The sequence below is a fragment of the Hippopotamus amphibius genome, chromosome 2 (assembly GCF_030028045.1).
Source record: "Hippopotamus amphibius kiboko isolate mHipAmp2 chromosome 2, mHipAmp2.hap2, whole genome shotgun sequence".
NCBI classification, from domain to species: Eukaryota; Metazoa; Chordata; class Mammalia; order Artiodactyla; family Hippopotamidae; genus Hippopotamus; species Hippopotamus amphibius.
In genome coordinates this window covers 64,422,710-64,438,886 of record NC_080187.1, presented here as the reverse complement: position 1 = coordinate 64,438,886, position 16,177 = coordinate 64,422,710, and the positions used below count along the sequence as shown (strand labels likewise).

The 16,177-nt window shown below is 38.5% G+C and overlaps 1 protein-coding gene across 10 annotated transcripts; it reads right to left on the bottom strand.

Moving 5' to 3' along the window:
• Positions 1–315: 315 nt before the first annotated feature.
• Positions 316–15,751, bottom strand: ZNF658 (zinc finger protein 658). 10 transcript variants are annotated; one of them, XM_057724140.1, is made up of 7 exons: positions 15,638–15,694; positions 14,974–15,084; positions 14,260–14,380; positions 13,317–13,375; positions 7,094–7,220; positions 6,742–6,852; positions 316–3,872 (listed from the first exon to the last, which is right to left on the bottom strand). In XM_057724140.1, exons 4-7 carry the CDS (start codon positions 13,329–13,331, stop codon positions 1,519–1,521), a joined length of 2,607 nt encoding a protein of 868 aa, XP_057580123.1. In that variant the 5' UTR covers positions 13,332–13,375; positions 14,260–14,380; positions 14,974–15,084; positions 15,638–15,694; the 3' UTR covers positions 316–1,518. The 10 variants fall into 10 exon arrangements, with proteins under 10 accessions (XP_057580123.1, XP_057580122.1, XP_057580126.1 ...); XM_057724139.1 differs by lacking the exon at positions 14,974–15,084 and having other exon boundaries at positions 15,638–15,740; XM_057724143.1 differs by lacking the exon at positions 15,638–15,694 and having other exon boundaries at positions 7,094–7,233; positions 14,974–15,631.
• Positions 15,752–16,177: the final 426 nt, after the last annotated feature.

Sequence of the window (16,177 nt, the reverse complement as noted above, 5' to 3'; positions counted from 1 at the left end):
AGTCTGCTTTTCAATACCAGTGCAGTGCTTCTGAGATGAAAGTAGTCCCTATTTTCATTCCAATTCCAAAATACACTGGCTTGCAATGCTGCACAGTGTAAGCAAGCATCTTGAGGTTGGAAAAAGATCCTAGACAGGATGCTCAGGCTGCATGCATATAAAAGGACTTGCTTTATAATTACTCAGTGCAAAATGGACCACTAGAGTGGCATAAAATGAGAGCCCCCAAACCATGTAAGAATCAACACCCACCCCTCCCGCTACACACACAGAGAGACGTATACACAAGAATGCTTGAGAAATCTAGTGGATCTCCTAGAAAAACAATGCCAGACTAATATCAGCTATAGCAGGTAGGCTATATTAGATACATATACATAGCATCAAGCTGTTACAGCAAAGCCAAGAGAAGAAGGACATAAACTGTCATTTAAAATAAGCAAAGAGACAGGTCCAGAGCAGATTTGGCTGCTGCCTTCTACTAGAACTCAGCAGCAACAATGAATCCTCTGTTACACAGACTCATACAGATGTACCACATAGCTCAGAGACTAGTCAAACATTTATTGGTGTTGTCCACAGAATTCAAGTTATCCCTCCATCTTAAAAACTTCACATTCCAGTGAGTCTGTGTATAGGTAAACATATTCTTATACAGTTTCTATAAAATTTGATATTACATGTAAAACACAAGTTTTGGTATATCAGTTGTAGCTGAGAATTTTACTTTCAATTCTGAAACTCATACATTCCCTCAGAAGACATTTATCTGAAGCAAACTCAGTATTTGTTAAAAAAAAGTCATTTATCAATTTATCAAAATATAAGATTTTAGTCTAATCTTAACTATTTGATGCTTAAAGTTTACTCTGCAGAAAAGACTTTTGTGTTTTTGTGTTTTTCCCTGAGATTTCTGATTTTTATTGAAGCCTTCTGATCATTCAGGATATTGACAGAAGTTTTCTTCCCCACGTAAAGTCTCTGATATACGATAGGTTAAATTCTTATAGGTCTTCTGACATTTATTGTATTCATAGGTTTCATCCAATTCTAACAGAGAGTTGGCTAAGCTATGTGCATTTAATCAACAGACCAAAATCTGTAAGAGCTCAACAAAGTAAAAACTTAATTCTTGCTTAACAAAACAAAAAAACAAAAAACAATTGGTGAAGATCTGTTAGTGGAATACTGTTTCACCCAGTTATTGACTCTAGCTTCTTTAACATTGTGCTCTACCATATTGAATACATAGCACCCAAGTCCGCCATGGAAATCTCTCAATTTCAGTATTATAACACGGACAGGAAAAATGTAAGGTGACTTATTAAGGCTACTTATTACTTAAATGTAATAGCATCATATTCCATGACCAGCCCCATCCAGATGAAGGAAAGATTGAGAAACTAAGACAAGCTATGTGCCCAGTGGAAAAGGAAACAGTTAAAGAAAATAATTTGCCAGTCTATGCAACACACAATAATCTTCTACTGTGCATTACCTAGTAAGGTATAACCTCCTTTAGCATTTCCCAAATTCATTACATGCAAGGGTTCTCTCTCTGGTGTGCATTCTGGTGTGATGTACTCTAAGAGCTGCCTTACGGACAAAGGTTTTTCCACATTCATAACATTCGTAGGGTCTCTCCCCTGTGTGAATTCTTAGGTGTACTCCAAGAGTTGAATTTTGGGCAAAAGCTTTCCCACATTCATTACACTCATAGGGTTTCTCTCCTGTGTGAATTCTCTGGTGCGCACTAAGGTGTGACTTCTGGGAGAAAGTTTTCCCACATTCATTACATTTGTAGGATTTTATACCTGTGTGAATTCTCCGATGTACTCTGAGGGTTGAATTATGGGCAAAAGGTTTCCCACATATGTTACATTCATAAGGTTTCTCCCCAGTGTGAATTCTCTGATGTGCACTAACATATGACTTCTGGGAGAAAGTTTTCCCACATTCATTACATTCATAGGGTTTCTCCCCTGTGCGAGTCCTCAGATGTGCTCTGAGATGTGACGTCTTGGAGAAAGTTTTCCCACATTCACTACATTCATAGGGTTTCTCCCCTTTGTGAATTCTCTGATGTGCCCTGAGGGCTGAATTATCTGCAAAAGTTTTCCCACATTCCTTACATTCATAAGGTTTCTCCCCTGTGTGAGTTCTCTGATGTGCACAAAGGTGTGTCCTCTGGGAGAAAGTTTTCCCACACTCATTACATTTATAGGGTTTTTCTCCTGTGTGAATTCTTTGATGGACAATGAGGGCTGCCTTATAGACAAAAGTTTTCCCACATTCACTACATTCATAAGGTTTTTCTCCTTTGTGAATTCTCTCATGTCCACTGAGGTATGATTTCTGGGAGAAGGTTTTCCCACATTCACTACATTCGTAGGGTTTCTCACCTGTGTGAATCCTCTGATGTGTACTGAGGTGTGTCTTTTGGGAAAAAGTTTTCCCACATTCATTACATTTGTAGAGTTTCACCCCAGTGTGAATTTTCTGATGTGCTCTGAGGGTGGAGTTATGGGCAAAAGTTTTCTCACAGTTACTACACTCATATGGTTTTTCACCTGTGTGAATTCTCTGATGTGCTCTGAGGGCTGAATTATGGGCAAAAGACCTCTCACAGTCATTACATTTGAAGGGTTTCTCCCCTGTGTGAATTCTCTGATGTGCTCTGAGAACAGATAAATGGGCAAAACACCTCCCACATTCATTACACTTATAGGGTTTCTCCTCTACATGAATTCTCTGATGTGCTCTGAGGGTTGAATTATCAGCAAAAGTTCTCCCACATTCATTACATTCACAGAGATTGACTGCCATATGAGTTCCAGGATAATGAATAGGATGTAAATTTGAACAAAAGGATTTCCCACATTCCTCACATTCACAAGGTTTCTTCCCTGGATGGGTCCTCTGATGCGGAATGAGGTGTGCTTTCTGGTAAAAGGATTTCCTGCATTCATTAAGTTCAAATGACTTCTCTCCTGTGTCACGTTGCTGATGCACAATGAGGGCTGAGTTTTGATGGGAGGATTTTCCATATTTATCACACTGGTACAATTTCTCTTCTTTGTGAGTTCTCTGATGTATTATAAGGTCTAATTTCTGGCAGAAGGTGTTTGTAAATCCATTATAAACACAGAATTTATTTCTAGTTTGTGTCTTCTGATGTACTGTATGGGTTGAACTCTGGCTCAAGTTTTCTTCACACTTATTGCTTTCAAAGACACCTTGTCCAGTAACAGTTTTCTGAGGCTGAGTGAGGGGTGAATTCCTCCTGCAGTTATTCCCACTTTCATTACATTCATAGTGTGTCACAGACATGTGAACTTCATTAAAAAGAGTTGCTTTAGCACAGTTTGCCCGAAATTCATTATCTTTACAGGATTCCTCTCCTGTTAGTGAACTCTTAGCTGTAACACAGACAGTCTTATCATGTAAAACTTTTCCACATTCATTACATTCAAAAGATTGCTCCATAGTTTGAAATTTATGATGATCGTTCACATAACTGAGAGCTTTCACATTTTTATCATATTTGGAAGACTGCTCTCCAGTATGAGTTTTCTCATGCTGAATATCCAGCTGCAACTTTTCACATAAATTTATGTAGTCAGTCTTGTTTCGTGAATAATTCCTATCACTAATAATTAATTCAGAAACAACTGGTAAATTCATTCTACATGAGTCACATCTAGAGGGCATTTCTCCTGAAACATCTGGAGTTATACTGAGATTAAATGGTTTCTCTAAAACTTTCTGTCCTTCTTTACTCAATATTTTGTTATCAATGAATATTACTTGCCACAGAGGTTTCTCTTGTTTTTCCTGGTTCTCCTCAATATGGACATCAACTCTGTAATATCCTGAAATGAGAAAAAATGAAAACATCTTATGAATCTTACATTTCTTATGGAGAGAGGCTTAAGGTTACATGTTTTGTTATGTTTGGTACCATCACCCTGATACCAAAACCAGACAAAGATATCACAAAAAAAGAAAATTACAGGCCAATATCACTGATGAATATAGATGCAAAAATCCTCAACAAAATACTAGCAAACAGAATCCAACAGCACATTAAAAGATCATACACCATGATCAAATGGGATTTATCCCAGGAATGTAAGGATTCTTCAATATACACAAATCCAACAATGTGACACACCATGTTAACAAATAGAAGGATAAAATCCATATGATAATCTCAACAGATGCAGAAAAAGCTTTTGACAAAATTCAACACCGTTTATAATAAAAACTCTCCAGAAAGTGGGCACAGAGGAAATCTATCTCAAAATAAAAAAGGCCATATATGAAAAACCCACAGCCAACATCATCCTCAATGGTGAAAAACTGAAAGCATTTCTTCTAAGATCAGAAACAAGACAAGGGTGCCCACTCACACCACCATTATTCAACATAGTTTTGGAAGTTTTAGCCACAGCAATTAGAGAAGAAAAAGAAATGAAAGGAATCCAAATTAGAAAAAAAGAAGTAAAACTGTCACTGTTTGCAGATGACATGATACTACACACAGAAAACCCCAAAGATGCTACCAGAAAACTAGAGTTAATCAAAGAATTTGGTAAAGTAGCAGGATACAAAATTAATGCACAGTAATCTCTTGCATTCCTATACACTAACAATGAAAAATCAGAAAGAGAAATTAAGGAAACACTCCCATTTACCACTGCAACAAAAAGAATTAAATACCTAGGAATAAATCTACCTCAGGAGGCAAAAAACCTGTATGAAGAAAATTACAAGACACTGATGAAAGAAATTAAAGACAACACAAACAGGTGGAGAGATATACCATGTTCTTGGATTGCAAGAATCAACATTGTGAAAATGACTATACTACCCAAAGCAATCTACAGATTCAATGCAATCCCTATCAATTACCAATGGCATTTTTCACAGAACTAGAACAAAAAATTATACAATTTATATGGAAACACAAAAGACCCTGAATAGCCAAAGCAATTTTGAGAAGGAAAAATGGAGTTGGAGGAATCAGGCTCCCTGACTTCAGACTATACTACAAAGCTACAATAATCAAGACAGTATGGTACTGGCACAAAAACAGAAATATAGATCAATGGAACAGGATACAAAGCCCAGAGATAAACCCACGTACATATGGTCACCTTATCTTTGACAAAGAAGGCAAGAACATACAATGGAGAAAAGACAGCCTCTTCAATAAGTGGTGCTGGGAAAATTGGACAGCTACATGTCAAAGAATGAAATTAGAACACTCCCTAACACCATACACAAAAATAAACTCAAAATGGATTAAGGACCTACACGTAAAGCCAGACACTATAAAACTCCTAGAGGAAAACATAGGAAGAACACTCTTTGACAAAATCACAGCAAGATCTTTTTTGACCCACCTCCTAGAGTGATGGAAATAAAAACAAAAATAAATAAATGGGACCTAATGAAACTTAAAAGCTTCTGTACAGCAAAGGAAACTATAAGCAAGATGAAAAGACAACCCTCAGAATGGGAGAAAATATTTGCAAATGAGTCAATAGACAAAGAGTTAATCTCCAAAATATACAAACAGTTCATCCAGCTCAATATCAAAAAACCAAACAACCCAATCAAAAAACGGGCAGAAGACCTAAACAGGCATTTCTCCAAAGAAGACATATGGATGGCCAAGAGGCACATGAAAAGCTGCTCAACATCACTAATTATTAGAGAAATGCAAATCAAAACGACAATGAGGTATCACCTCACACCGGTCAGAATGGGCATCATCAGAAATTCTACAAACAGTAAATGCTGGAGAGGCTGTGGAGAAAAGGGAACGCTCTTGCACTGCTGGTGGCAATGTAAATTGATACAGCCACTATGGAGAACACTATGGAGGTTCCTTGCAAAACTAAAAACAGAACTACCATATGACCTAGCAATCCCACTACTGAGCATATACCCTAAGAAAACCATAATTCAAAAAGATACATGCACCCTTATGTTCACTGCAACACTATTTACAATAGCTGGGACATGGAAGCAACCTAAATGTCCATCAACAGATGAATGGATAAAGATGTGGTACATATATACAATGGAATATTACTCAACCGCAAAAAGGAATGAAATTGAGTTATTTGTAGTGAGGGAGATGGACCTAGAGTCTATCATATAGAGTGAAGAGTGAAGTAAGTCAGAAAGTGAAAAACAAATACTGTATGCTAATGCATATAGCATATATATGGAATCTAAAAAATAAATGGTACTGATGAACTCAGTGGCAGGGGAAGAATAAAGATGAAGATATAGAGAACAGACCTAACGACATGGGGGGCGGGCGGGGAGAAGAAGCTGGGACAAAGTGAGAGAGTAGCATTGACATATATACACTACTAAATGCAAAACAGATGGCTAGTGGGAAGCTACTGCACAACACAGGGAGATCAATTTGATGATTGGTGATGACCTAGAGGGGTGGGATAGGGAGGGTGGGAGGAAGGCTCAAGAGGGAGGGAATATGGGGATATATGTATAAATACAGCTGATTCACTTTGTTGTACTGTGGCAGAAACTAGCACAACAGTGTAAAGCAATTATACTCCAATAAAGATCTGGAAGAAAAAAATAAATAAAATAAAAATAAATAAATAAAGCTGTTTTAAAAAAAATAAGTAAACTTTCAAAAGCATTCCCTTCTAAAGTCTAACTTACCCTAGGTACTTCCTTGTTTCAGTGCTCACTCACCTGGGTACTTCTGATTTAGGGACTCTTCCTCTGAGGACCAGGGCTCTTCACCTTGCTCCAACTTGAAGATCACCTGGGGTTTGGTAATGCAATACCCTGCAAAAGTAACAACTAAAGCTATATATAGACCAGATCCATAGGCATTTCTAAAGGTGGAGAGAAATGAATGTGCTTATTTGAAATTTTCAAACTGAAAGTAATGGCACATTGTTTCTGTTTCTGTAAAGGTCTGTTACCTTAAACTTCTTAATCAAAAGCCTAAACAACAGTTTCTATAAAGGGTTCATGTGGTTTGATAATTAAAAAAAAAAGAAAATATTCCGGACAGAGTCACATGGTAAGGTCCGCTCACCCAATGAGACGAGGTGGTCGTAGTTCTCCAGCATCACATCTCTATACAGGGTCCTCTGAGCAGGGCCTACATGCTGCCATTCATCCTGGCTGAACTCCACAGTTACATCTTCGAATGACACAGATCCCTGTAACAACAAACTTTGTTCAAAAGTTCAGAATTAGGTAACAAAGAAAATACCTTTGAGAACTATTATTTCTCCTGTTTACTTTTAAGGCTTTAAACCAAATCATTATAAAGGATGCCTATTTTTGACCTAGCTTGTCTCTAACTTTGGAGACACCCAATTAGTTAAAAAGATTTTAACAATTCATTTTTAATTTAATTCATTTATATATATTGCGAATTATAGATTTTTTTAAAGATTAAAAAAATACAATAGAGGGCTTCCTAGGTGGCGCAGTGGTTAAGAATCCACCTGCCAATGCAGAGGACACGGGTTTGATCCCTGCTCCAGGAAGATCCCACATGCCGTGGAGTAACTAAGCCCATGCGCCAAAAAAAAAAAAAAATACAATAGAAAGAGACTTCTTACAGCTCTTCTTCTATAACACAAGGGATTATCCTGGGTATTCTACAGAACTCTAGAATGTTCCATCTCTCCTTGGACATCATCACCATAAATAATGGAAGACACATTAGAGATATACATAAGTTGTAGAGACAGTATGCATGATGGAACTTATGTATAAATAAATGTATAGAGCTCACGAAGAGTGAGGAACAACTTACAAAGTAAGGGTATGAAAGAACATTATCAACACTGAAGTAACAGGTATAGAAACAGATATAATCAGAGAGCTGAAGCAGCAACCAATCTGATAACTATTTTCTTGTGTAGCTATCCATCTAGCAGTACGAGCAGCTTCTACAATGTTGGTGTCAAACACTGATATTTGGGAAATAAAGGGAAAAAATGTGTTAGAAGTTTTAGTGAGACAGATCTGTTCATTGCTACTAAAGGGTCTGTGCAACATAAAGCTGGAACAATCTCTTAAGTGAGTTCTATAGTTTTAGAACACAGAAGAGAGCTCCAGGATGAAGACAAGCTTTAAGGAATTACTAGCAATTTAGGTGGTAACTGAAGTTATCAGAGGCAATCAGACAACAGCTTGAGCATATACAGATTGAGGAAAGAAAAGTATTAAAAAACAGCATTTGAGAAACCATGAATATTAAAGAGGCTAGCAGAAAAAGAAGAGGTCACAAAGCCAGAGAAGTTTTCTGAAGAGTAATCATGAGAGAACAGTCTTAGAAACTGAGAAAAGGGAAAGTTTCCACAGCAAAAGACTTCAAAGAGGCTGGCAGAAGGGAGAAATGGTGAGTTGCTAATTCAATGGATATGAAGTTTCAGTTATACAAAATCATTCAGTTCTAGAGATCTGCTGTAAAACACTGTGCCTATGGATAACAACACTGTATTGTACACATAAAAGTGTATTAAGAGGGTTGATCTCATGTTAAGTGTTCTTATCACAATTACAAATAGGAAGAAACAGAAGTAGATTAAGAGATAAGAAACAGCAACAGCTTTTCCCCACTGTTATTTATCCAATTATTTGTTCATTCACGTCTTCAGTATTACTGGGTAAATACCTCCTCTGTGTGAAGTTCAATGTTAGCAGTTGGTAACTATCAATAAAATGAATAAAAGAACAGGAACACTTCTCATAAAATTTATGTTAATCTAAAAGAAAAATAAAGACAAGTTAACTGTATTTCCCAAAATGAAAAAAATTAATAGGAAAGTGTCACTGTCTTCATTTTTGTCAATTTATTTAATATCTGATTTAATAAAGTCAGCTGAATTAAAAAAATAAGCTAACAAGTGATATAAATGAAAATGATGAAGTAGGGATCCAAGAAAATTTTCTTCTCCATTAAAGCAATGAAAAAAATGGCAAAAATTCTAAAAGTTAATAAAGGCAATCTATGGAACATTTATACAAGAAAAAAAAAAAAAAAAGACTGCAGCACACTAAGAAAAGTGATATTGTGTCCTTCTAACTTACCCTGTTCCCATTCCTCTCTCTCCAACTCTGAAGTAGTTTAAGAACCAACAGTCTACAATCATAGTTAAAATCAGCAGCCTGGGAACCACTGGAGCAGCAGAACTGGGTTGGAGTTCTGTCAAAGCCTCACTCCAAGAAAACTCATTACCTGATTTGGAGGTTCCCTGAAAGACCTCACTTGCAAGGATGTCTTTATTTGAGCTAATTCAGAACTCACATAGTATAAAAAGTCTTATCCCCAGAGGTATCTGTCAAAAACATTTAAAGGCATTTGATTAGCTTAGGGGCTACCTGAAGCCGTGGATAACAGTTGGGGCAACAATGGCCTAATCAAAAAGCTTAAAAGGAAAAGCTGGGGAATGAGATGTCCATAAAGATTTTGAAAAACTCCCATATATTCCTGAGACTCTAGAAGGCCGCATACATGCACAGAGCTGTGCATATGCCCAGGGCTATCAGCATGCTCCAGAAAGATGTGAAAAGGCCATGAGGTCTCACCTCTAAGTATCCTTGAGGTCTGGTGTAAGAAGGAATGAAGGCTAACGCAGAATTGCAAACTGCCTGTCTGACTACTGAAAGAATGCCCTGACATGCACAGAGCCCCTCAGAAAAAACTGGGAGACCTCCTGGTTCCAGGCATTTAAGGAAACTTCTGCAGACATCAACAGCCACAGATGACAAGAAATACACCTCTATGTAACTAGCTCACCAAAGTCACTAAGCAAATAAATTTCAACAATGACCACTATGGAGGGGAGAAATTCAAATTCCATGACGTTGCTGTTTTATTTAAAATGTCCAATTAGCAAGACAACAAGAAAGTAAGACACATACACAGGAAAAAGTGTAATCAATAGAAACTGCTCCTGCGGAAGCAGATGTTGGACTTACTAGGCAATGACTTTAAGTCACCTTTTTTTAAAAAAAATTTATTTATTTATTTATTTTTGGCTACCTTGGATCTTTGTTGCTGCACATGGGCTTTCTCTAGTTGCAGTGAGCAGGGGCTACTCTTTTGTTGCAGTCTCGGGCTTCTTGGTGCAGTGGCTTCTCTTGTCGCAGAGCTCAGGCTCTAGGTGCATGGGCTTCAGTAGTTGCAACACGTAGGCTCAGTAGTTGTGCCTCATGGGCTCTAGAGCCCAGGATCAGTAATTGTGGCACATGGGCTTAGTTGCTCCGCGGCACATGGAATCTTCCCGGACCAGGGATGGAACCTGTATCCCCTGCATTGGCAGGCGGATTCTTAACCACTGCGCCACCAGGTAAGTCCCTAAATCAGCTATTTTAAATATGGCCAAAGACCTAGAGGAAACAATGTCTAAGGACCAAAGGAAAAGTATGAGAACTATATTTCACTACTTAAAGACTATGAATAAAGAGGGACTCCCTAGGTGGCGCAGTGGTTAAGAATCCGCCTGCCAATGCAGGGGACATGGGTTCGATCCCTGCTCCAGGAAGATCCCACATGCCACAGTGCAACGAAGCCCATGAGCCACAACTATTGAGCCCATGTGCTGCAACTACTGAAGCTCACGTGCCTAGAACCCATGCTCCACAACAAGAGAAGTCATGGCAATGAGGAGCCCGTGCACCACAATGAAGAGTAGCCCCCGTTTGCCACAACTAGAGAAAGCCAGTGTGCAGCAATGAAGACCCAACACAGCCAATAAATAAATAAATAAATTTTAAAAAAATGAAAAAATAAAAGAATATGAATAAAGACAGAAATGATTAAAAAAGGCTAAATGGAAGCTCAAGAGTTGAAAAGTACAAAAACTGAAACAAAACTTTCACTAGAAGGGTTCAACAGTAGATCTGAGCAGGTAAAAGAAAGTATGAACAAACTGGACAGTATGCCCATTAAAATTCTACAATATGAGAAACAAAGAAAAAATAATGACAAAAAATAAACTATGCGGTAGCATCAAGTTTACAAACATAGGCATAATGAGAGTCCCTGACAGACAGGAGAGAAAAAGTCTGAAAGAATATTTGAAAAAATATTGGCCAAGAAGTCTCGAAATCTGATGAAAAACAATAATCTACACACCCAAGAAACTCAACAAACTTCTAGTAGCAAAAACCTTGAATAAGAGGGCCACACCTGGTAATCAAACTGTCAAAAAGACAAGAAACCAATATTGAAAGTGTTAAGAAAGAAGTGACTCATCATGTACAATAGTAGTAAAAGCTGATTACTAATCAGAAACCATGGACAACAGAAGGCAGTAATACGACGTATTCAAAGTGCTAAAACTGTCACCAAGAATTCTACAACCAGCAAAAATGGAAAAATTAAAACTTTCCTAGATAAGCAAAACCAGAATTTGGCACAGACAAAACTGCCCTATAAGAAACAATATAGGAAGTGGTTGAGCAAACCTGTAGAGACAGAAAGTAGATTACTGGTTGCTTGGGGCTTGGGGGTAAGGGGTTTAACGGGATTACAGGAGGGGACAATTGTATACAGTGTACACATACTACAGTGTATATGGTTGCTTTTTAAGGTAATGAAAATGTTCTAAAATTGACTGTGGTGATGTGTGTACACATCTGTGGCCATACCTAAAAAAATTAGTGTTTTTATACTTTAAATAAGGGTTAATTGTATGGTATGTGACTTGAATCTCAAGCTGTTTTTTTTAAAAAAATGAGAGGGCTTCTCTGGTAGCACAGTGGTTAAGAATCCGCCTGCCAATGTAGGGTACGTGGGTTCGATCCCTGATCTGGGAAGATCCCACATGCCGCGGAGCAATTCAGCCGGTGCACTGCAACTACTGAGCCTGCACTCTAGGGCCTGTGAGCCACAACTACTGAAGCCCACGCATCTGGAGTCTTTGCTCCACAACAAGAGGAGCCACTGCAATGAGAAGCCTGCGCACCATGAGAAACAGGAGCCCCCACTCGCCACAACCAGAGAAAGCCCTTGCGCAGCAATGAATACCCAACACAGCCAAAAATAAAAATAAAATAATTTTAAAAAATTAAAAAATAAATTTAAATAAATAAATAAATGAGAGAGGATGAAATCATTCTGAGACAAAAGAGATTAAAGGGCCAAGCATGGAAATGGGATAAGCCATGTAAAAGGACATGGAAAACAAGATGACTCCATGAAGATATCAACAGGGGAAGGAAAGAGCAAGTGGAGGTTGTCAGACACTAACAGAGAAACTTTCCAGAATTATAATGTGAGAAGCAGAGGCAAGTACTCCAGAGAAGTCAAACAGAGAAACGATTAGACAAAACTCAATGGATTTGATTATAATCGAGTCTCTGGTCACTGGAGATCACAGGCAAGTGGTAAAACGAACCAAGGAATCATGCAGAGAATTGAAGTGTGAATGGAAAGTGCTGAAACATTTGAAAGAGAATAGAATTTTAAACTGTCTGCTGAAAAACCTGAATATCATGGGTACTTGAAATATTTATGGAGAGTAAATTTAAGGATATTCAGTTGACTGATCAGAAAAATGTCTAATTCAACACCTGTGTTTGAGTTTTTGAAAAACGATATTGATCGAGTTCTCATTTTGCATTATGTAGAGACAACATTCTATCAATATATTATCTTAGGGTTATTACCAGGAAGTTGTTAACTAAATCATCTATTTGAAGAACAACAAAGATTTTTTTTTTATCTTCAATTGTCTTTACATTCTATGAAGAATCAGTTGGCTTTATCTTCTCACCAATGTCAACCTTTAAAGAAGTATTGTCTGTCTGACACTCTGACATGGCTACCAAAAACCTCAGAAATAAATTTGGAGCTCCAATTTGATAAATTTGTAATATCAGAGGATCTGCTTATATCCACATGCCAGCTTCACTCTGCTATGCATCTGTACAGTTGACCCTTGAACAACTCAGGTGTTAGGGGTACCTGCCCTCTGCAGAGTTGAAAACCGGCATATAACTTATAGTCAGTCCTCTATATACATGGTTCCTCTGTATCTGTGGTTCCGCATCCTCAGATTCAACCAACTACAGATCATGTAGTACTGTAGTATTTACCATTAAAAAAAAAAATCCACATATAACTGGACCTGTGCAGTTCAAACCCGTGTTGTTCAAGGCTCAGCTGTATTTCTATATGCTCCCTGAATGCATCTGATCCATTTCTATCTCTACTTTTCCATGTTAATGTATAGACACTTAAACCCTTATAAAATCCATTGCAAAACAAACAGGTCATTAAAAACTGAACTCACCTGAGCTATGTTCATTTTCTACTGCTCCCGGAAAAATGTAAAGAACTGTGAAGGTTCAGCTGGGGAGGAGGAAAGAGAAATGGGGTCGTGAAAAACCTAGTCTGCCTTACAATTCCTATATTCATCTGCCTAATCTCATAACACCAGCTGGAGAAAAGCCTTCCCCATGGGACAATGTTCCTTTTGACATTCTTGAGAAGGGCCAGGAAAGACCACACAAAGGTAGCACAACCTGAATATGTGCATCTCTGATATGATTATGCTGGCCTTAACCTTGGATTTTCACTGAGTAAGGTAAACTGCTTTTTATCAATGAATTAACAATTTATGTTCCCTTTTAATAATAAACAACAATAAAAACAAGAACAACAAGAGTAGAACAACAGATGATTGGTTAAACAAATTCGGGTACACCAGAGGTGACATCCTCTACCTTCATTAAATGTAATGTTGTCAAAAAACTACTCAGGCTGGATTGTTCATCAAGTTCTTGTTTAGTTTACACCTTGAATTAGAGCTGAAATAAAGATGCAATGCTTTATGCAAGAAATATGTTTTTTAATCCTTTGTTCTGAAATGGTTGCTATTTCTAAAAAAAGGTATTTGATAACATGCTTATAGTACTTTCCTGTGTAAGTAAATATCACTGTGCTTGGTTCTGCCCTGGGTGACTCTACAAAAAAACATTCATTTCAGTATTTTGGGGCCTCCAAAAGTGTCCAACACAGAAAACCCTTCTTCTACTACCAATGTATTATTCTCTATGTTCAGACACATACAAGAAAATTCTCTATGCTCATGTCCATCACCAAATGTGGCATCTAATGCTCATGGTGTGAGAGCAGCTCAGAATCTGAAGAGGTGAAAATGAAGGAAAAGGGGTGCTGTTTAGGATTTCATCAACTCTGGCTGCTTATACCTTCCCTGGACATCATGTCCTTACCAGCCATTCAATAAAGTGCCTTTTCCTGTGTAGCCTGATACTCAGCCATCCCTCTCAACCTCAGATCACCACCTTCTGCAAGCTGGTCCACAGTGTCCACTGTCACAGTCTGTGATGGCTTCTAGATGCAACAACATCAACAACAGAAGTCTGACTCACCAAATCTGACTCATGCTATACAGGGATCAAGAACTGCTTCTGGTGGAGCAACTCACAACCCGCTCCTTTCTAGAACTTTCTGACTCTGCTCTGAAACTGTCAGAAGAATTCTTCTTCCAAGTGCCATTTGTCCCTGGATCTCCCTCTTTCCTGCTTTAAAAGAGCTACTTTGCTTCAGAGGGGCCAGAGAAACAGATTCACTTTATTTGAAACCTTCATCTAATACTCGAAATCTAACTCTTTTGGAATTCACTAGAAATGTACTATCTAGTATGTAGCCATTAGCTGCATTCACCTACTACACCTGGAGTGTGGCTGGTGACACAAGTCTAAATAATATTTCGGATGTACTTAATTAAATACATCGGTAAAATTAACTTCACCTTTTTTTCTTTTTACTGTTGCTACTGAAAAAAATTTAATTACATTTAGTCTGCACTATCTTTCTACCGGCCAGCACTGAATTAGATTATCAGACTATTTATTCTTTTGAGAATGGAGACAGCCTGAACAATCCAGTAAGGCTCAAGAGCCTCACTCTGAGAATTCACAAACCTCTGTGTATATTTCCCACATGGAGAGATTCCGTTCGCATTCATTTCACAATCATGTCCCTAGAAATTTATAGACAGGCTGCCATGAGCTCCGCAGGCTGCAATTCTGGATCTGGGGCAGGAAGGATATCAGGAAGAGCAAGAGAGAGACAGCAGAATCTATTTGTATTTGCATTCTCTCACCTACCAGCTTGTATCAGTCCACCCACATGAAATTCCTTTCATTAAAAAAAAAATGGCATGTTTATAAAGACAAGTAGACTTGTGAGGGTTAAACGAAATACCAAGGGGAATAAAGTGTTTTATGATAGCAGCTTACACAGCGATTATTACAATCACTTGACAAAATATTTTGCATATGACACCTTATTTAATTCTCAGAATAATTGCACAAGCAACTATTAGCAGCCTCCTGTTCATCGAGAACGTTATAAAGATGCATTCGACGCCGCACCTGGCCTGCACCAAACACCTCCTCCAGACAAGGGTTCAGCCTCACCTGCACCCCTGGAGCTGGCAGGGCCGGACCTGCCCGGACTAGCGGGCTGGGGGAGGGGAGGGCTCGCCTAGAGATTCCCGGGACTTCCCGCTCCCTTCCCCCGCACACAAGCCTACCCGACCCAGAGGGACCCTAAGCCGCGCGGAGCCAGACCCTGTGCTCTCACCTCGAGTGGGCAGCCTTGGCTTCAGCACGGACCCAAGAAGGCAGAGATTCTGTGCCTTTCAGGCCGGAGAGGGCGGACTGCAGGAGGCTGGTCTGGATATGCACATGCGCAGAGTGAGCTCTGAATACACGTTCCCAGAGTGCTAAGCCGGGGGCCCATAACATTCAAGACTACATTTCCCATAAGTCTTTGAGATCGTAGGAAGTAATTTTTGAAGCCTTTGTGCTTGGTTGGTAAGCTGGAAGTCTTGACAGTTGGACCTGATTCCTGGCGACTTTTCCTGAATTCCCAGAGGTAGGGGTTAGCCTTTAATTTTATGGCGTAACAACATATTGCAGTGTGGTTTTCCGCTGGATCTTGGTTGGAAAAAAAATAACAGTACAATAGACAACAATTTGGGAAATATGGACTAGACATAATAAATATTAAGGAAAATTACCATTATTTTGGTTAGTGTGATACTATTTGGACGATGTAGGAAATTGATCTTATATTTTAAAGATACTGAAATCTTTACAATTATGAAATCATGTATTTGTA

Excerpts from the sequence above, each read along its gene's own strand:
- ZNF658 (XM_057724135.1), bottom strand. Across the intron at positions 6,853-7,093 it reads CGACCACCTCGTCTCATTGG|TTGTTACTTTTGCAGGGTAT; the intron begins GTGAGCGGACCT and ends ATATAGCTTTAG. Across the intron at positions 3,873-6,741 it reads CCTAAATCAGAAGTACCCAG|GATATTACAGAGTTGATGTC; the intron begins GTGAGTGAGCAC and ends TTCTCATTTCAG.